At 41.0% G+C, this 22,796-nt stretch overlaps 1 protein-coding gene across 2 annotated transcripts; it reads right to left on the reverse strand.

The window, feature by feature from the left end:
• Positions 1-171: 171 nt before the first annotated feature.
• tmem220 (transmembrane protein 220) lies at positions 172-22,378 on the reverse strand. 2 transcript variants are annotated; one of them, XR_010977597.1, is made up of 7 exons: positions 22,224-22,378; positions 15,166-15,195; positions 14,970-15,030; positions 10,313-10,436; positions 9,413-9,472; positions 5,869-6,052; positions 172-507 (listed from the first exon to the last, which is right to left on the reverse strand). XR_010977597.1 is itself a non-coding variant. In XM_068058686.1 (6 exons), the coding sequence occupies exons 1-6, from the start codon at positions 22,341-22,343 to the stop codon at positions 5,923-5,925; spliced, it is 525 nt and encodes a 174-aa protein (XP_067914787.1). In that variant the 5' UTR covers positions 22,344-22,378; the 3' UTR covers positions 4,330-5,922. The 2 variants fall into 2 exon arrangements, 1 of the variants encoding a protein (XP_067914787.1); XM_068058686.1 differs by lacking the exon at positions 172-507 and having other exon boundaries at positions 4,330-6,052.
• Positions 22,379-22,796: the final 418 nt, after the last annotated feature.

The following is a 22,796-nucleotide window of genomic DNA, read 5'->3' on the forward strand; positions in this document are numbered from 1 at the left end:
TCGATTTATATATTAATACATGGCACATATGTTAATGTTCCATCCCATATGAATGTAATGTGGTAGGTGTGATTAAAATTAGATCAAGAGCTGTCACGTATAGTAGAAGATACAGATTAAATTCTCTAATCATGTAAGTCCAATGCTCTGTTTTGTGTCAGAATCGTTGCCTTTATTTCAAGATCAATTGAATGCGACCTCTGGCCTTGCATTCTTCATAATCAAATTTTGTCCCACATTTTCCGAGTTTCTTGCCCACTTAGTTATCAGTCTTGGCTTACTGGTAGAACGCTTACCACTGATCCAAAAGGTTTTGGTTCAATCTCACTCCAGAGGCTTCAGCGCACACTGCGTGCTGCACTGTCAAAAGTGCTACCTTTTGGCTGAGATGTTAAACTGAGGCCCTGCCTGGCCTCTCAGGTAGATGCGAAAGATCCCATGGCTCTATCGGAACAGCAGTCGGGTTCTTCCAGTTCCGGGCCACTATTTATCCCTGAATCAACATCACTAACAAAAAACAGATTATATGGTCATTATGTGATTACAGATAATGTGGGAACTTGCTGTGTACAAATTAGCTGCTCTATTTCCTATATTCAAAAGTACTACTTTGGTTGTCGGGTGCTTCGGGACATCCTGAGGTCATGAAAGCTGTTATCTAAATGCAAGAACTTCTTTTCGTAGAAATTTTAAAATGTTGTTCAAAATAGTCATGAGGGTACCACTTGGCAGGCGACTCCCAATCAGCTCTCAGGCTGATCCACAAGCATGGCCATGCTGGTAATTGATGCACTCTGGTCTCTTTCAGTATGTCATCACTTTCAGTATGTCAGCATGCCAGGGGCAAGGCAACCCTAATAGGGTAATTGCAGTCATAAAAACATTTAAAAGCAAACCTTTTATCGATGTGTATATTTTGAAGAGAGAGTGGGGGAGTACTTCAAACCAAAGGTGCATAGCTACAGTTGTTTCTTACTGGTAATACATAGGTTCATTTTGTTTTCATGCAGTAATTTGTCTCATTATACAGTACAATGATAAGTCTATTCTTCAACTAATATTAGGCCATTGTTTGTTTGCTAATACAACCATTATAGATTGAGAAGGATAACCAGCAAATACAAATATACAAATTGAAAACGTGCCCAACAATGTGGATCAGCACTTAAAATTTCTTCTAATGAGCTACTGGTCCCCATTTGAAAAAGGGCTGATAAAATATTTGTTTGTAATGAAATGCCCCCACAATGAAAAAAAAAAGTCTCCCGCTAGCCTGCGGGACAGGCAGGAGAATGCAGTGTAAACACAGGCACTGAAAGGCTTGCATGTCAGAATAGGGTAATAGATCATTAGGACCCTGAAATTCCAATTCTAGCATAATCGAGCCTTGTGTCACAAAAGTCCCAGTGCTGCCATGTACCCGCAGTGCAGCAATGAGCTGTCTCAAATTTTCCAGCAGCTCATTTGAATAATTATTCATAAATAACTATTCCATTTTGCCCTTGCGCAGGGAGCAATCACAATGGGAGAAGCGGAAACTTGCGCCAGCAGATCCAAACTAAAGGGCTGTGTGCACTTAGAGTGGAAATAAATGGAAATATTCGTCAAGCTTCAAAATCAATTTCAGATATTTTCAATCTTGGCCAAAATTGGGAAGGAGGCAATAGGTGTCAGGCATAAAACAAGTGGAAGAAAACCCAATGTGGATGCAAAATGACTGCGTAGTAAAGTGCCTCATTTGTGAGGCAGTTCAACGGACATGAAGCCGCACAAGATGGGTGCCTCGTTCCCAGAGGATGTTAAATGCACACTGTACACACTAGCAGCAAGAGGTGAAACTAGATGCAAAAGATAACAGCATATTTAATGTGATTTGGCAAGCAAACAGTCCCTAACAGTTTCATATATTGCAAGGGTGGCCTGAAGATTGTTTGTGAAGTTTCACTCATTCCTCACCCATGCCAAGCCCTTCACATAATCTTTGTTATGACCGAGGCGGGAGCAATGCACTGTCAATTCAGTCCCATCACTCCCAGGTCACAGCATATTCTTAAAGTTTTCCCACCTAACTGGAAAACAGCCAAATTAAACAGGTGTGTGTCCCATTCTGTATAACTCTGGATCAGCTTGCTGTGCTACAGTGATAGAAGATCTGTTAAACATCTCATTTGGATTATCTAAATCCCCAGCTATCTGTGGTGCCACTTTTACCTCTGTCAATGGAACATTGCTCAGGTGACTATACACGCAGGAAATATTCTCAGAACTTGTTCCGGTAATTGTTCAGTTTCTTTAACTTCACTTGGTTCCTCTGTAAACTGATACTTTTGAGTCAGCCAAATCATTTCCTAGGAGTAGATCAATTCCCTCTACAGGCAAACCGTGGACTACTACAGTTACCATCCCAGATATTTAGTCACTCTCTTGGCGCACTTTATATAAAGGTACAGGTATATACTCCCCACCAATTCCATTAACTAAAACTTTAGCGTTCAAGGCACTCTCTGGTGGAAACGTTACACCTTTCCCCAGCAAGAATATTTGGGTTGCTCCTGTATCCCTGAGTATATCGGTTTTCTTGCCTCACTTAAAGTATATGGAGTTACTTTCCCCTTTGACAAAAATTAATTATAACTTTCCAGTATCTAATTCTTAACGTCTACACTCACTTTAGTTTTTGTATCTGGTTTTACAGCTGCCGTTAAAGCTACAGCCTGGTCTGCTGTACTGTCAGTCAGAGCTACTTCCTCTGCATTAGCTTTGTGTACCCCAACAAGTCCTATGGGTTTACCTCGTAACTTCCAGCATTCTGAACCAAGATGACCAGTTTTGTGGCAATGACAACACTTCAACTTGTGAACCTCACTTGTAACTTCAGCACCTTTTCAGGCCTGAGGTGGTGATCCTGGGGCATTCCCAGCTGTTCCTTCTTGTCCCTGGCTACTTGTCTTCCTTTCACTTTCCCACTTTCTATCCTTCTCGGGTTTATGGGGGTGACGGACAAAAGGTTTTGGCTTCTTCACAAGCTCAAAATCATCAGCAATTTCTGCTGCTTGCCTAGCTTTCAAAACTTTCAAGTTATCTACATGAGTTCTCATATGTAGTTTCCATCTTTAATGCCCGTATCCAACGGTCAAAATGAATTTGCTTCACCCTCTCACATTGTAAAAACATCTGCCCAGCCAATCTCTGTAAGTTTCGAAACTTCTAACAGTAAGTTTCAGGGACGAACTCATAGGCAGTGAGAATAGCCTTTTTTTGCCATTTTATAATCTGCAAAAGCCTCTTCGGAAAGCATGGCATAAACTTCATGAGCTCTGCCTATCAACCTGCTTTGCATTAGTAGTGTCCAGCTTTCCTTTGGCCATTTCATTTGTTCAGCTATTTTTTCAAAAGATGTGAAAAATCCTTCTCCATCCCTTTCCTCAAACTTAGGAAGAGCTTGTATAAGTTTAAACAGCTTTTTGCTGAGCCCTGGGCTGAATTCAGTTTCTTCCTGACCAGAACTTTCCCTGGATTCAAGACTACCCCTTTGTCTTAGTTCCATCTCTTTTAACCTAAATTCCCTCCCTTTCTCCCTTTCAAATTCAAGTTTTCTTATTGCTATTTCTTTTTCCGTTTCTTGTTGAAGCCTAAGTTTGCTCATTTCTTGTTCCTGCTAGTTTTTTTCATTTGTAACTGAATCTTAGCCAATTCAACTGCATCACTCTGAGTTATCTTCTTCTTCCAATTCCAGATGTTAGGCTATTAGGTCAATTATCACTGCTTTTTTAGCACCTGATTTCAATTCTAACCCCAATTTTGCCGCCAACTCTTTTAGTTTATTCTTGGTTAAAGTTGTCAAGTCACTGAGGGCACATTCTCCTTTCCCAGAAACTCTGCTGCAACTGCTAATGCCATTCTGATGATACAGCCTTTACCCTTATATACAAGAAAACTGGTTCCTTTTATGTTTCTCTTTCAAATTATTAATCCCCTTATAATTCACGTAATTGGCTCTAGATTTGGATCCCGACAATTGAGTCTCCAATTAATATGATTCCAGACATGAGAGCAATTTTTATGACCCCAGAAGCAAGAGCAATTAATATGATTAATATGATCCCAGAGATGAGCCCCCAATTAGATGTTACAACCGAGGTGGGAGCAATGCACTGTCAATTCAGTCCCATCACTTCACAGGTCGCAACACCTTATTAAAGTTTTCCCACCTAATCGGAGAACAGCCAAATTAAACATTTTATTCAACCCCCGGAATAAAATACACCAAACCAGGTATCTTTAAACAACAAATTAACTATTTATTAATAAACTAAATCATAAACACTATTAAGATAAATTTATGTCTTAAGACCTTATAACTTCTTATTCAACCTAAACCCCCCTTTACATTCAAAAACTGTCAGTCAACCAGTTTTTGTAAAAAATGGGGTTTCTTAGGAATAAAATAAGTAGCAGGGATTTAAGTCCTGGTGAGTTATGTTCCCGGTTGATGAGGTGTCCCAGGGTAGAATAATCAGATGCCACTCGAAGTCTCCAGGCGAATTTGACGAAACAGTCTTTAATAGATAGGCAAAGTATTTCAGCTGCAGCAGGCACTTCTTTGGGCTCCGGATCAGGCTGGTTTCAGCCTGTCACTGCACACAGTCAAATTGAAACATTACAGCACATCTCCTGCTGTTGCCTAGGGAACAGGCTGGCTGTGGCACTGTTCTCAAAGAATCTAAAAAAACTTCTCTTTATGTCTTAAAGGTACACTGTTTTTAGACAGAGTCTTAAAGGCATGCTGCTTTAAACAAAGTTCCATGACACCTTATACCTCGTTCCTTGCAACTACTCTTCAGGAATGTACAATCTCAAGTTTCCAAACACAGAATGGGAAACCATGCCTCTTATCTTTCAATGCTATAACATCTCAAGTCACTTTATAATAACCTAACAGCATGAAGCACAGGCAGTTACTGCCATGTCAAGCAGGTCTAGGCCTAAGCTTGGACCTCACTAGTATGAGCACATTGGTAGCGCAGTAAGCTTTTCAAAATGTGCAAGTAACTGAATAGAACGATTTACAATGTAAATTAAACTTGATGAGCGGAACACAAAAGTGTCCATAAAAATCTCGTAATTGCAATGGCCAGCAAGGCTGTGCAAAGAAGCAACATTATGTCACAATGTCAACAAAGTTCACTCAAACTAAAAAGTTTGTGAAGAATTGCTTCCCTATTAGTAAATGCCTACTGTATTGTGTTGTTTTAAAACTGCTGACTTAAAGTAGTTATTTCACAATAATAATACATTACAACCGCACTCATTTTCCATTCTGGATGTGCAAAATAAATCACGTTTTATTTTTGGAGCAGTATACATCTATTAGACACAGCAAGCCTGTTGCTTTCTGCTAGACCAATGGCACCTGCCAAAAAGGGGTGGGTTTGTTAGGTCTAATAATATTTTCCAATTCTAAAATTTGTTGTATTATGATTGCAGTTAGAAATTTTCAGCTTCTGAGACTTATTGATGCCCACTCTGTCAAATATAAATGTGTTTAGCCCACTAAGGCCATGAAAACGTCACTGTAAAAATGTTTCAACCCAGATTAAATATTCAAGACCTGGAACACAGCTTCAAACTGCCACCTCTGACTCGGAGATGTCAAAATGACACTTACATTGTAAAATTAACATAATTCACACTAATTAAAATTTAAATTAATTAAAAGTAAAATTTCTTCAGAAATTATACCATCTAAACAGAAAAATGTGCTTGAATACAAAGTAGTTTTCTATCACAAATCAAAATTATCCAGACCAGCAGCTCTAAATAAAAAATAAAAACTGGAGGCTCGGGTAATTATTCTGATCAATCTACCTCAGTCTAGTTCTGAGGCCCTTCTCCTGGTCCCATTGTTGGCTTACATTCAGCCTAGATGGTGTTCCTACAGTGGTCTGGCCAAGATGCTCGCAGTTCTTTATTGATGTAGTAATATAGCCATGTTATGAATGGCAGGACTGTAATGAGAACTGCGATGGAAAGCCTGTAGCCGCCAAGATACCTGGAAAATATAAAATCCAATTAAATTCATCACCAACTGAGATTGCACAATGGAATAATACTATAAAGTATCGAAGTAGTGCACCGCCCTTTATTAATTTGAAATATATAATCCAAATAAATCCTACCTATTGGGTAAAGGATGGCAATCTAATTTTGAGTGGCGATTTGTTAACTAGTTCATCATTAATCGGTAACATACCATGACCCAGCATAAAATCTTGGGTCCTTGTAGATATGAAGCACTGTGGTCACAAACATTCCTCCTCATAGGTTTCCACACTTGCAAGTTAATGAGAAAGCACTTTGCTTCTAAACTATTTCCTTTGACATTACTGTTCTCCTTTAATATACATTTAACACACTAAGAATGCAATCAGGAAATGAGACAGGCAGCTAGATGGCTGCAGAAACCACAAAGAGAGGTTTCTCCAATCAAACATGGAAACCAAATGATTTGACAGCCATTCTAAAGAGGCAGCTTCATGACCATTACCACAGCAAAATCATTAAAGTTGTGTCATAGGTCTTTATCATGAAACTGGAGTGATAATCAGACAATGTTAGATATCATGGCTTTCCAAGCTGCAGCACTGAGCCATTTGCCAAGTTCAGGACTGTTGATAGAAGGCAACCTTCAGTTGCTAGTGCTTGTCCTGTTCTGATAATCCTGCATTAGTGCTGTAAGTGTACACCTACAAAGCTTTGTCATTTAGGCCGGGTCTGTGTTGCTGTGGAAACAGGACACAATGTGATCCAGAAGTGAGGGCAAAGAACTTAGGCTACAGTGTAAATGGGAATGAGCCCTGTAAATGCTGTCTGACAGATTAACTACAGATTTGAGAATCCACAGGACTATGAGTGACAAGATTTGAAAAATATTTGCTATTTGGCAGCATCTCAAGTATTTACTTTTAAACGTGGCACTAACTTCAGCTCATGATAATATTTGATACAATGAATCGTTGCATTTTAACAGTTAGGCACTGGTAATCACTAAGTGAGTTATCCTAAGTGCATTTAAATTGAAAAATTAATGGCAACAAGATGGCACTGTATGTCAGAACACTAACAAGCAGCACTAGCGTGGCAAGTCACAGGTTTAATCCACCCTCGCTGTTCAATTTCTAATTGACGTTGTGCAAGGCAAAGTTTGCAGCATATCCCTGCAGGGCAGCACAGCAGATGAAGGGAGAAGACTGGCTGGGGTGTTCTTGCCCGGTTGACTTTCAGCTCATATCTCCAGAGGGGAATGGTGAACCAGGCCATCTATCCAATGTCCATGGCCAAGACTAAGAATAAGGAAGAACATAGAAAGAATGGGGAGAAAGGGAAGGATGCATATGCTGCATTGGAAAGTCAATTTTCTCTTTTTAATAATATATACAGAAATGTGCTGTTTATACCAGATATGGTTGCATCCTACGCAAAATCACTGGCATAAATAGTTGATCAAAAAATGATCAACAGAGCTAAATGGTAGAAAAAGCAAAATTTAACTCAAATATTTCCATAAATGCAGGAGAGATAGCAGCAATTTTAAAGGGTTAGTGGATCCCTTTGGGTACAGTGCAGAATGAAACAGTTGTAATGTTTAGCACCTTGCCTGTCCCTTTAAGACCACTGGAACCTTTAGCATAACAAATGGCAGGACTGTAGTCAAACCACAATACTGCCTTTATGTTGTGTACAACACTGGTCCTGCAAATGAGGCTGATAGGATGTTATAGTGTGATACCTCTTTTTTATTCTTTCATGGGATGTGGGCATCACTAGCAAGACCAGCATTTGTTGCCCATTCCTAATTGCCCCTGACAATTGAGTGGCTTGCTAGGCCATTTCAGAGGGCAGTTAAGAGCCAACCACATTGCTGTGGATCTGGAGTCACATGTAGGCCAGACCAGGTAAAGACGGCAGATTTCCTTCCCTAAATGACATTAGTGAACCAGATGAGTTTTTACAACAATCGATCATTTGTTTTCATGGCACTATTACTGAGACGGGCTTTCAATTTCAGATTTTTATTAATTAATTGAATTTAAATTCCACCAGCTGCCATGGTGGGATTTGAACCCTTGTCTCTGTGACATTAGCCTGAGCCTCTGGATTACTAATTCAGTGACATTATCACTATGCCACCATCTCCCAGAAGGTTCACTGATAGGTGGCAAAATGCGCAGATCCAATTGCACTGAAGGAAGTGAGCTTTGGGCGGCACAGTGGCGCAGTGGTTAGCACCGCAGCCTCATAGCTCCAGGGACCCGGGTTCGATTCCGGGTACTGCCTGTGTGGAGTTTGCAAGTTCTCCCTGTGTCTGCGTGGGTTTTCTCCGGGTGCTCCGGTTTCCTCCCACAAGCCAAAAGACTTGCAGGTTGATAGGTAAATTGGCCATTATAAATTGTCACTAGTATAGGTAGGTGGTAGGGAAATATAGGGACAGGTGGGGATGTTTGGTAGGAATATGGGATTAGTGTAGGATTAGTATAAATGGGTGGTTGATGTTCGGCACAGACTCGGTGGGCCGAAGGGCCTGTTTCAGAGCTGTATCTCTAATCTAATCTAATCATAACTACATACTCGATCTTTGGTAGTCCTATATTGGAAAGCATAACCTTGCATTGAACATACGAATTAGAAGTAGACCATTCAGCCCATCGAGACTGCTCTGCCATTCAATAAGATCATGGCTGATCTGTTTGTGGCTCGAATTCCACACTGAGACTAGCTTTCAATTTCAGATTTTTATTAATTAATTGCATTTAAATTCCACCAGCTGCCATTGTGGGATTTGAACCTGTGTCCCAGTTGCATTAGCCTGGGCCTCTGGATTATTAGTTCAGCAACATTACCACTATCATCTTACCATCTACCCCCCCATAACCTTTGGTTCCCTTGCCTAACAAGAATCGATCTACCTCCGCCTTAATAATATTCAATGACCCTGTTCCAAAATCCCTCAGAGAAACAATTTCTCATCTCTGTCCAAAAAGAGCGACCCCTAATTTTAAAGCAGCGATCCCTAGTTCTGGACTCACCCACAAGAGGAAACATCTTTTCCACATCCACCTTGTCAAGACCTTTCAGGATCTTGTATACGCCAATCAAGTCTCCCCTCACTCTTCTAAACTCCAGTGAAAACAAGCCCAGTCTGTCCAACCTTTCCTCATAAGACAACCCGCTCATTCCAGGTATCAATGAAATGAAAAGCTTCTAGGTTTTAGGAGTATTGGACAGAATGTTGTTGGAATGATTAAAGGAGATGGAACCTAGATTATGAGTTATTCATATTATTTCTTTGTTTAAATATCCAAGGTCGTATCCTGTCTGATGATTTGTTTGAAAAATAATGAACTATACTCACTTTCCTGAATGCCGACACAGAAGAATCCATATAACAATGATAACTAACCCCAAAAACTCCCTGCAAAACGAAACAGAGTAAGAATCATAATGGTTCCATTTAGTATTCTCATGAAAAAGCATTGCGATTTGACGGTCGTGAAGCAATTGTTGAATCATACAATAATATCCCATGTAAAAAAGAATTTACAGAATAAAAGAAATGGAAAAAGTTTAATTTAAAAAACCACAGTGATAACAGACAATTACTCTCCTTTTGTCGGTAATTCATGCCGTCATTCATGAAAAAAACTTGCAATTATATAGCACTTTCTACTTTCCTTGGGACAGTGCTGAGCACTGTTTCTTTACGTACTCTTGTTATATAGGTAAATCCAATAGCCAATTTCCACACAAAGTCCCATGAACAGCCATGGAGATATTTTACAACCTCCTGGCCAGCCAGACAGGCCTCAGTTTAACACCTCATTTGAAAGACAGCAGCTCTGACAATGCAGCACTCCATCCATACAGCACTGCAGTGTCAGCCTAAATTACATGAGGCTTGAACCCACAATCTCCTGATTCAGAGGTGTAACTGACACCAACTGAGCCAAACTAATTTACCCAGTCTACCCTGTACATTGTCAAGTGGCTGGACCAAGATCTACTTGGGTACAATGCCTCGGAGCATCTACCTCTGTCCAACCTCTTCGACAAGGAATGTGCGTGACGTGGGAAGACACAAAAGGGAAAAAGTAAAATGAAATGAAAGGGAGCACAAGATAACAACTACTTGCATTTATATAGCACATTTAATGCAGAAAATGAACAAAATATCCGTGCTTTAAAATGAATGATTGACATGCAGTGAAATATTACTGTTTGTCTCAGCGACATAGTTAAAATGGAAGCTGCATACCGTCCCTCCTCTTCTTGGAAAATGCTGCTCTTTGCAGCTCGATGAAGACGCCAACCCCACAGGATTGCTACCATGGAACACATGTACATGTGCAATTCTGAAAGACTTTTCCAGATGAAGTGCTCTACAAAAGTTAAAAGTGATGATAAACTGAGAAAAAAAAACATGATTCAGACAGGCATGGTTCTTCACTATATGAGCTGCTTTACAGGAATTTCTTAAAATCATTGTGTTTCATAGTTTATCCCATTCCTTTCACAGCTAACAGCATGGAAGAACTTGCATTTATATAGTGTCTTTCATAACTTTGAGGCATCCAAAAGGACATCACAGTGCTTTTAAAGTGTTATTGCTGTTGTAATGAAGGGAAATGCAGCTAACAATTTTCACACAGCAAGGTCCCACCATGAGATAAATGACCGGTTAATCTGTTTTAGTGCTTTTGGTTGAGTGATAAAAAGCTGCCCAGGATAATACCCTGCTCTTCTTCAAAATAGTGCCACCTGAGAAGGCCTTGGTTTAACTTAATATTTGAAAGACAGCAGCTCCATCAGCCTAGAATATGTGTTCAGATCTCTGGAGTGGGGCCTTAACCCACAATTTTCTGACCCAGAGATAAGAATGTCATCAGTGAGCTAAGGCTGACACCATTTACAACGCTGCTCTCTCCTCCACCAAGCCCAGCAAAAGTGGCCACACACCTTGGGTTAAAAAAAATGGGTCAGTGCCCGCGAATATTTTTGTTGACTTAAAACTGGATAGTTGTTAGAGAGTCAATGACAAAATAGTTAGCAATCAAGTGTGCCCTGAGTTTCAGTGGCTGAATTACATAAATTAGATTTAACAAATTGAAGTTGCAACAGAACTCCTTTTTAAAAAAAAAAGTTATCTGGCACTCATCCAGGCAAGTAGACAGTATTCTATCACACTCCTCACGTATCCCTTGTAGATAGTGGAAGGCCTTTGGGGAGTCAGGAGGTGAGTCACTCACTGCAGAATGTCCAGCCCTTAACCTGCTCCTCTAGCCACAGTATTTATGTGGCTGGTCTTGGTTAAGTGTCCAGTCAATGATGACCCCCAGAATGACAATGAGGGGGGTTCGGTGATGGTAATGCTGTTGAATGCCAAGGAGAGGTGGTTAGATTCTCTCATTGCCTGACTCTTGTGTGTTGTGAATAGTACTTGCCACTTTATCCACCCAAACCTGAGTGTTGTCCAGGTCTTGAAGTATGGGGGCACAGACTGCTTCATTATGTGAGGAATTGTGATTGGAACTGAACACTATAAAATCATCAGCGAACATCTCCACTCTGAACTTATGATGAAGAAAAGGTCATTGATGAATAAGCTGAAGATGGTTGGGCCAAGGACACTATCCTGAGGAACTCCTGCAGCGATGTTCTGCCGCTGAGATGACTGGCCTCCAACAACACTTCATGCTAGGCACACATCCAACCAGTGGAGCGTTTTCCCCCTGATAACCATTGACCTCAATTTTGCTAAGGCTGCTTGATGCTACACTTGGTCAAATGCTGCCTTGATGTCTGGGGTAGTTATTCTCATTTCATATCTGGAATTCAGCTCTTTAGCCCATATTTGGACTTGGGCTGCATTGAGGTCTGGAGCCGTGTGGTCCTAGAGGAATCCAAACTAAACATCAGTGACCCGGTTATTGCTGAGTAAGTGCCATTTAACAGCACTGTCCATGACACCGTCCATCACTTTGCTGACCATTGAGCATAGGTTGATGGGACAGTAATTGGCCGGATTGGATTTTTCCTGCTTTTTGTGGCCAGGGTGTACTCAGGCAATTGTCCACTTTGCCGGGTAGGTGGTGTAGTTGTGTTGGAACAGCTTGGCTAGGGGTGCAGCTAGTTTTGGAGCTCAAGTCTTCAACACTAAGCCATGATGTTATTGGGGTCCAGAGCCTTTGCTGTATCCAGTGCACTCAGCCATTTCTTGATATCATCTGAAATTAATTGAATTGGCTGAAGACTGGCTTCTGTGATAGTGGGGACCTAGAAGGAGGCCAAGATGGATCACCCACTCAATACTTCTGGCTTGAGATGTTTTCAAAGGCTTCTGCCTTGTATTGTGCACTCATGTGCCAGCCATCATTGAGGATAGGGATGTTCATGGACCCTCCTCCTTTCGTTTGTTGATTAATTGTTCACAACCATTCACAACTGGAATTGGCAGGACTGCAGAGTTTTGATCTGATCTGTTGGTTGTGTCTCCAACTCTAGCATGCTGCCTCCACTATTTAGGAAGCATTAAGTTTAGGTGTGGCTCAGTTGGCATCATTCTTGCCTCTGAGTCAGAAGGTTCCACTCCAGGACTTGAGCACAAAAGTCAAGGCTGACACTCCTGTGCAGTACTGAGGAAGCACTGCACTGTCAGAGGTGCCCCTGTCTGCTCTCTCAGGTGGATGTAAAAGATCTCATGGCACTATTTTGAAGAGCAGCAGGGGAGTTTTTCCCAGTGTCCTGGCCCATATTTATCCATCAATCAACATCACAAAAACAGAGTATCTGGTCAATATCACATTGCTGTTTGTGGGAGCCCGTTGTGAGCAAATTGGCAGCTGCGTTTTTCACATTGTGACAGTGACTACACCTCAAAACCATTTCACTGGTTGTAAACTGCTTTGAGTTGTCCAGTGGTCATGAAAGGTGCGATATAAATGAAAGTTTTTTTTGCATGTAGTCCTGTGTTGTAGCTTCACCAGGTTGGCACTGCATTTTTAGGTACCCATGGTGCTGCTCCTGGTATGCTCTTCTATACTCTTCATTGAACCAGGGTTGGTCCCTGGCTTGATGGTCATGGTAGAGTGAGGGATATGCCAGCAATGTGATTGCCTCTTAACTGCTCTCTGAAACATCCTAGGAAGCCACAGTTGTATCAAACTGTAGCAAAAAACAATACGAATAAAACCAGATGGACCACCTGGTATCGAGCTAGGCACAGCACACAACAGACACACACCCAGCCCAGTTGACCCTGCAAAGTCCTCCTCACTAACATCTGGGGACTTGTGCCAAAATTGGCAGAGCTGTCCCACAGACTAATCAAGCAACAGCCTGACACAGTCACACTCACTAGTATGGCTAGGCCATTTCAGAGGGTAGGTAAGAGACAACTATATTGCATTGAGTCTGTAGTCTAGTATAGGCCAGACCAGGTAAGGATGGCAGTTTTCCTTTCCTAAAGGGCATCACTGAACCAGCTGGGTTTTTGCAACAATCTGGTCACGATGGTCGCCATTAGTGATGCTCACTTTTATTCCAGATTTAATGAACGAACTGAATTTATATTCCCCACTGTCGTGATGGCAACTTATGTCTCCAGATCCTTCAGCCTGACCTTCTGATTACTCACCAAGTAACATAACCACTACGCTAATGTAACTGAAATACTTATTACTGCTCCACCAGAAAATACACATTTCTCATTTTTTAAAATGTCTTTACCAATCTCTATTCTTCCTTGCACACAATTATTAATGGTACAAAAAGCAATATTGAAAAAATACCACATGAATGGAAATAGAAACTTTGAGCAGCAAATACACTTGTTTTAGGGCTGTTTCTGAAATGTGACGGTCAGAGAGATTGTGAAAGAGATTGTCCAACTTTGAATGTGCAATATAGCAGACTTTAAACACAGATTTGGTATTCTTTTGGTGGGAGGGGTTGTTTCAATCGTTCACAGAATAAGGAAAACAACTGCACTGAATAATGTGCACAGACCTGCATCACAGGGAAACCTGACAACTGCTGAGTCACTAATACTACAGGAAATTAAGATGGATGATTTCCCCTGTTGTGGAAGGCTGCATGTTCTGAGCTTCCATGTACTGAGAGAAAGAAGGGAGCTGATAATACTGGCAATGTACTTTTCAGAACGTGTTGCTGGTTGAACGGGGTGATCAGGTAAGTTGCAGCAGCTAGTTCTTTGGCAGAAAAATGACATAAGACAAATGACAAATTAAATATTTTGCTTTTCTACATCGGCCATGTTTACAGCTTTTATGAATGAGATACAAGAAGCAGTAGTTGTTATATAGTTGCCAATTTACTGACAAAGCAGGGGCAGCTGTTTCCTGTGGACTTGAGATCACTAGGATTTAGACTGAATATTTCTCATTCTAATTACATGCAGACCCCTTTACAACCATTCGAGAGACCAGACTATCACCGTATTAGACTGAGCTACATAAAAACGTTCCACAACAACTTATATTTATATAACCTAGCCTTTAACCTATTAAAACGAGGTACTTCACAGGAGTGTAATCAAACAAAATTTGACATTGAACCAGAGAGAGACCAAAACCTTGGTTACAGAGGTAGGTTTTAAGGAGCAATTTCAAAAGACAGTGGTAGAGATGTAGGGAGAAAATTCCCTTGGGGCCTGAACAGCTGAAAGCATAGCTGCCAATAATGGAGCAATGAAAATCGGGGATGCGCAAGAGGCCATAGTTGAAGGAGTGCAGAGATTTCAGAGGGTTGTGGAGCTGGAGGAGGTTACACAGTTAAAGTGAGGCCATGCAGAGATTTGAAAACCAGAATGAGAATCTACAGACCATCATTGTTTGGATTCAGCTGTAAATATAACCCAATGGAGATACTGACTTAAGTGATACTATGCTTTCTACCTGTGATTGGTGGATTTAGCCCAACAAGAAAGGCTAATGCAGCAGGGATTACATAGGCAACCTGTTGGTGAAAAGAGAACAATTAAAGGTGATTTTATGATGATAAATTCCTTTGAGCTTTACTATGCATGGACATATAATCCAAATGTTACTGAACACATTTTAAAGAGTCCACTCTGTAATTAAATATACTTACGATCCATATTCCTGCATCTGGATCATTAATCTGTGGACAATTAAAAAAAGAGATTACATTTTTTATAATTGTTTTGACATGGAGATTCAGAATGGTTTGTTTTTCAAGCTATTTCATTTTAATTACAGTACAAGGTGACCAGTTGCATTTGTGTACAAGACCCATTTAGCAAACCTGTAAGTATTTTCCTTCACAGGCAATATAATGGAGCTTCTGCAATATGGTGATGGGTGACTGTGTCAGTGTCGTTTAATTATGTATGTCAGGCAGCATCTGTGGAGAGAGAAACAGAGTTAATGTTTCAAGTCTCTGATTTCTGTGACCTCTCCACAGATGCTGCCAGACCTGCTGAGTATTTCCAGAGTTTTCTGTTTTTATTTCAGATTTCCACCATCTGCAGTGTTTTGCTTTCAGACTGTTTCCTGACAACGTAGCCAAGCGCTGCCGCCATCACTGTGGTCTGAACTGCGTACATGCGCAGAAAGCTTTCATCCTGCCAGTATGATGCTCTGCATGCGCAGCCAACATCAGCACCCGAGAAGAGAACGGGGAGCGGAGAAAGGATGGGAGGGATTACGGGGCCAGAGAGGATCTCTTCCCCACCTGTCTGCTTTTAAACTTGACACACAAAAGCAAATTCACAATGTGATCCTCCCACGATCGTTGCATTCACTTCCCCTCTCCCAGCTCCTTCCCCACCGGCACTGCTCCCACCCTCCTCCACCCCTGGTTCCGCACCCTCCCAAGCAATGATTGCAGGAGGGAGTGGTGAACAGAAGTGGCGACCGTGGAGGGAGTGGGGAACTGTCTGGGGGGTATGGAGGCGGCAATGTGAGGAGGTTTAAGTTCAATTCGCTTTTTGTGTGTCAAATTGAGCAGCGCCATCTTTATTACTGGCAGCTGCCTGAGACGGCACAGACAGTGACCTTTCAGTCGGTGAGGCTGCATTTGGGCATGTGCCAGTACTGCGCCACCTAGTCGTAGCATTGTCAGCAAACGCAGCTTTTTGCTTTTGTGTTGTTTAAGTGTGTACCAGAGTAGTTTAAATAATCATACAAACTTAACAATAGAACATAAATCTGCTTCCAAATTTCTGCTAACTACATACTTCCTAGAACTTGCATAAAATTGAACCATTAATAATTGTGTGTTAAGAAGCCAGCATTTCGACAATACATAATGGAAAGCACTAGGGTGCGCTGTTTACCTTACACTGAGGAAGTGCTCAGTACATGTAAGTACTACAGTGTATTGTGTTGCGGATTTTGGCGGCATGGCAGATCAAATATTTGAAATACTTCGCTAGGTTATAACAGCACCAATATTGGTACTTAATTTTGATTTCTGGGGTTTCCCACGACTTCAATATATCTGTGTTCCCACAGTATTAAGTCTCACTTTTATATCCTACCAAGTTTATGTATTTTAGTTCATAAGAAAGTACTGACATTAGAATTATAAATCCATAATCTGATTCCAAACCATTAATTACCTCTACTTATGGGTTGCATAAACGTTGCCCAGCATGAGCTCAGTTTACTGCACCAACTGTACCAATAAAGCCAAAAAATGTTTATTCCCACAGAAAACAATTGGAAATCACAATGGCTTAAAAATTATCCTTTTTGCTAACATTTTATAAACTACTGTTGACTCACTTGTAACCCTTCTATGACTAAGTGTCATAACCATAATTATTATGATCTGACACAATCGTGACCTTTTCCTTGCTGCTATAATTTTCATATCACAAAAATCAGTCAGTTATTTAACTTTAAAAAGGCTGCGAATAATATCAATAATGGAAAAGCATATTGAAAATATGTGGTCTTCAGCTGATATGTTTTGTCTGTCTAATTGTTCTGGCTCCCGGTCAAACAATGCCTTGGTTTTAAAATTCCCACCCTTGTTTTCAAATGCCTCCATGGTTTCTTTGCGCATCCCCAATTTTAATCGCCCCACCATTGGTGACCATGCCTTCAGCTGCCTAAGCCCGAAGCTCTGGAATTCCCTTTCTAAATCTCTCTGACTCTCTACCTTTCTTTCTTCCTTCCTTTAAGATGCTCCTTAAAATCTACCTTTTTGACCAAGCGTTTGGTCATTTGACCTAATAATGCTTTTTGTAGCTCAATGTCTAATTTTGCCGCAAAACGTTTTACTATCTTGACGGCGTTACATAAACATAAATAGTTGCAGTTATCTTAGAGATATCTTGATATATGAAAAGGTGTTGCCAAATCTACCTTCACTTTACCATAAAAACAACACTGACAGATGTTTCATGCTGAGGTCTTATGAACTGTATGGCACTCGAGGCACAGAAGAGTGGTATAGTGAGCTTTTGTGTCTGATGCTCTGGACACAGCAAGTCTGTTGTAACTAAATCAGAAGCGAAGGGCAACATATCTCAAGTAAAAAAAAAAGTAAAGCAGTCAGGAAGGAAAAGACCCCACTTCCATCTCAACGTCTTCTAGCAGCAGCGGAGGGACATTGGCAAAAAAATTCGGGAATTCAAAAAACAAAAATGTGTATTAAAAGGTGCAATGGTGAATCTTGTGATAGTATAAATTAAGCTTGTAGTCTAAATGCAAGTAACGTTATGCAGCCTGTTTTGAGATGCTGCAGCAGAGCCAATAAGCTTGTGTTTATTTTAGAAGTTCTCCGATCACCAGACTTTGAACTGCAAATAATGCATGTGAATGACTTTGGTGTCACCATCATTTTCCTCAGAAGGTACGGCTGCATGAAAAGCTTTGTTTATCCTGAAATAGCAGCCTCCCACCCTCCCCCACAAAGTACCTTCAAGACCCTATCAACATATTTCATTATTTCTGGCTTTGCTGCAAACCACTGTACATGTTCCGTACTCTGTATTCTGAACTCCCAAACAAATCATAAATTTACATGGACAGGTACAAAATTGCCAGCCTTTTTATTCTCTAATTTTCTCCTGCTGATTCTGAGAATCTAGTTCCATGGCAGCTGGCAGCTCTCTGGTACCTCAATCAAGTGGCTATTCCTAGTCAAATCAGGCCATTTTAACAATAGTCCCCAGTCTTGTACTCACATATATCCACACATAACAACTACTTTCATTTATATAGCACTTTAACATGGTAAAGCATACTCGGACAAAATTTGAAACTGAGCCACATAAAAAGATATTAGGACAGATGAGCAAAAGATTGGACAGAAATGTGGGTTTTAATGAGTGTCTTAAAGGAGCAGAGGGCGGCAGAGAAGCTTAGTAAGGCAGCTGAAGGTATGGTCGCCATTGGTGCGGCGATGGAAACTGGGGAAGCACAAAAGATCAGAATTGGAGGAGCATGGAGGGTTGTGGCACTGGAGGAGGTTACAGAGATAGGGAGGGGCAAGGTCATGAAGGGATTTGAACAAGAATGAGAATTTTAAATTTGAAGCATGGTCAGACCGAAGCGATTGTAGGTCAGCCAGCACAGGGATGATGGGCGAACTGGATTTGGTGTGAGTTAGGATACGGGCAGCAGAGTTTAGGATGAGATTAAGTTTATGAAGAGTGGAAAGTAGGAGGCTGGCCAGGAGAGCACTGGAATAGGTGAGGTAATGGAAGTAAACAAAAGAATGGATGAGGGTTTCAGCACTTTGCAGCTGTAGTTCTTGGGTTGGAGATGGAACCCTAGCCCATTCCTCCTCTCCTGCTCTCCCTCCCACCACGCTCAGAGATACTAAGGCCAGTTGTAACATGACAACTGCTTTTCTACCTGAGATCACTTGACACAAAATGTTGATGGTAGAATTACTAGCGTCTAATGCATTAACTATGTAATTTTGATTTGAGTGTTATTCCATACCTGCTTCTGATCATGTAATTTAGTTCCAGTTTTTGTATAAATAGGAACATTAAACAATTGATATGCTGCATCTTCTATCACATGTTATGCTAACCTACAATGGCTCCAGATTTTAGTATGAGATTTTATTCGTATACAACAACAACTTGCATTTATATAGCACCTTTAATGTAGTAAAATGTCGCAAGGTGCAAAATTTGACATCAAGCCACATAAGCCTGCTCAAAGAGTTAGGCTTTAAGAAGCCCCTAATAGCAGAAGACAGAGGTATAGAACTTTCGGGAGGGAATTCCAGAATTTCAGGCTGAGGCAGTCAAAAGGACAGCCTCCATTGGTGGAGCGATTAAAATCAGAGATCTGCAAGAGTCTCACGATCACCATATTTCCTCAGAAATGAAGAGCAGAACAAGACAGAAGGAGGAAAGGAGAATGTAATTAAAATGGTAATAAACTAATGTAAATGGTGAACTGACTGATTGTTGGATGAAAATTATTATTATACTGGTCTTATCTGGCATCATTGGATGCCACACAGATATTGAGTTATAGCCTTAATCGTCCTGGAGTCACCCTGAAACTTACCCTTTTGGGTTAAGTATCAGTGGGACAGTGAACTGCTTTAAAATGGAGACATAGTGACATCTGGGGGAAGTGATCATTGACTTGCTGATGGTCACACTCAAGCTGAACTTTCAGAGCGTAGAATCCTTCCTATGCTTGTAGGTAACTACAATGTGCAAGGGAGTGCGCAATGTCAGTTGGGTGCAATCTTATGCACTCCACACCACCCCTTTCAGGAATTCTACCCAGCCCTCTCTTGTTGACAAAAGGCTGGATTTTGTGGCCAGTAGTGATGACGATGCTCACCCCTGACCTTGAAGAAAGCTACCTACAAAGATCTAGGAATCTCTGTGATGTGGATTTCCCCTTTTCCAATGTTAATTTCATTCTGGTGCCAGCTGTGCAGGATATCAGGCATCCGGCAACAGTGATGTCATCAATCGGGCTAAGCAGCCAATCACATTGAAGAATTCTCACAGCTAGAAAACCAGGAAGTAAAATGCACTGATTATCTTTCACTTTCAAATCATCTTATAGAGAGTGAAATAAGGACTGAGGTTTACACGTGGGATTAAGGTGTAAGCTAAAATTCTGACAGCAATTTCTAGACTCCGCACACGTGCAGATTAACGCAGTTATCCAGAAATAGCAGTCAGTAATTCTATGGTTAGCACCGCAGCCTCACAGCTCCAGCGACCCTGGTTCAATTCTGGGTACTGCCTGTGTGGAGTTTGCAAGTTCTCCCTGTGACCGCGTGGGTTTTCGCCGGGTGCTCCAGTTTCCTCCCACAGCCAAAAACTTGAGGTTGATAGGTAAATTGGCCATTATAAATTGCCCCTAGTATAGGTAGGTGGTAGGGAAATTGAGGGAAGTTGGGGATGTGGTAGGAATATGGGATTAATGTAGGATTAGTATAAATGGGTGGTTGATGGTCGGCACAGACTCGGTGGGCTGAAGGGCCTGTTTCAGTGCTGTATCTCTAAATAAATAAATATGCTTCTGAGGAACTGCCAGATTGCAATCAATAAGGAAATAAATTAAATTGGTGAGAACATCTACTCTTACAAAAGTTATAACTTGTTAAATGAGAGAGTGTAACTAACTGGGTTAACAGTGGACTAACTTCATAATTACTGCTAAATACCTTCACTGGCCCGGAGAAACTAATTTTATAATTGTGGAATGTCAAGTTTCTCCATTATGATAAAATTTCCTATATTTCTAAATAAATATATATATATATAAAGTTTGTGTATCTTTACTTTAGTTTTTATCTTAAACCAATCATAATCATTTATTTCACAATCTGAAATATTAAATTAAAAGTGAAGGACATTAATTGCTTTTAGCTTCCTGGTTTGCAGTGTGAGAATACTTCAGAGAGATTGGTTACTTACCCTGGTTAATGACATCACTGCTGCTGAATGCTTGGAGATCCCCTGATTTGCTGTTAGATTTAAATTGCCGTCAGGAAAGGGGAAATCCATGCCACTGAGGTCGCGATATCTTTGGAGGCAACTTTCTTCAAGATCAGTGGCAGGTACTATTGCTTCACTACTGACTGCAAAATCCAGCCTATTATATTGAAAAGATCGATGGAATGCCTTTAATGGAGAATTTTGACATCTCACAAATATAAAATTAGTTTTTCAGGGCCAGAGAGGTTGTTCATCAGTAATTATGAACTTATTACATTGTTTAAAAACCCAGCTACACGTCATTTTACAAGATGTAACTTTTTTGAGGGCTTTTACAGTGAGACTAGTAGGGTAAGAGTGGAATCAATTCAAGTGATTTCTAAGATTTCCAAGTGCAGGGACTCCAGCAGCGCATCCTGTGAAGGAATGGGAATTATTGACAGCAACTTCTGGATTTCCATGTTTAACCGAGCATGCGTTGCTATCAGTTTCACAATTGTAATGATGGTGAACGTTGACAGTTTCACCCTCATTACAACCTCAGAATCCAGACCATTACGATAAAAAAGACAAAGGCCCTTCCCCAAAGATTTACCAATTTTTCGTGATGACAAGCATCTCTTTCAATCCATTTCTTACAAAGTAGATCCTTTTAGAGTCATTTACAGCACAGAATGAGGCCATTCGGCTCATCAAGTCCATGCCAGCTTGCTGCGAAGCTATCCAGTCAGTCCCACTCCCCTGTTCGATCCCTGTAGCTCTGCAAGTTTATCGCCAAGTGGCCATCCAATTTCCTTTTGAAGTCATTGATGTCTTCACTTCCCCCATTCTTGTGGGCAGCGAGTTCCAGGTCATTATTTGTGTGTCTCTAAACTTTTTGTTTCAAACATTAATGTTCTCATTTGGCCTGATGTGGTTATTTTGACGCAGACTGGTACTGGACATACCAAAGGAGTTCAGATAACCCTTTTCATAGAATTGAGGAAGATGGTAAATAACCTGAATGCAGTTAACTCCCCATGAACAAACTGGACCCAGAGGCTGAAACTAGCCTGGCTGAGTTTTTCAAACTCTTGTTAGTTACTGTGAAAAAAGAGGATACCAGTCCCAATAATCAGGAGCACCCATTACAATCGGGAAGCGAAGTTGGACTTTAGCATGTTGTCCGACTGTGTGTGGAGTGGATGGTCGAATGGTGGTTGAGGTTTGCTTTCCTGCTCAGTTCGCAAGCAGTTGACAGGAAACTTACCTGCACATAGGCGGCAAGTGCAAAAAAGAAAGCCATGCAGAAGTTGCAGACTTTCCAGGATATGCGATAAAGCGGCGGAGGAGGCGAGTTGCAGAGATGTTGCTGTGATTTCGCTTCCATGTTCCTTCCGCTTCATATTCGACCCTGTAAGTTTATGCTGGTGACGTGTTGTGTGGGGCCCACCCCTTACGCTTGGCGTCCCTTGAGGGTGAATGCAATATTAATTCAGAAGTTTGCCAAAGATACGAGATCAGTGCAGGCTGGATAGCTGAATTTTTTCAGAAAGATCATACCAAAAGGTGCCCATGGAGTTTCACCCCCAACATGAGGCAGCACCGTCAGGGTGGGGGTGGGCAAAAACTGTCTTTTAATTCCAGTAAAAGTTGGGAAATGAATTGGAGCCAAATGAAATCAGTCTAATCTAATTTGCAGAATAAACTGCAAGCACACATTGTCTTGACATGACCCAGGCAGAAGTTTTATGACTTGTGGTTATGCAGACCCCTGACACTCCATCCGTTTGCCAGGGGCAGCTTACAGTTTAAAAGAGGTTTTGTTTAAAAAAAAACCACC

Source organism: Heterodontus francisci, chromosome 26, assembly GCF_036365525.1.
Source record: "Heterodontus francisci isolate sHetFra1 chromosome 26, sHetFra1.hap1, whole genome shotgun sequence".
Classification (NCBI taxonomy): Eukaryota; Metazoa; Chordata; class Chondrichthyes; order Heterodontiformes; family Heterodontidae; genus Heterodontus; species Heterodontus francisci.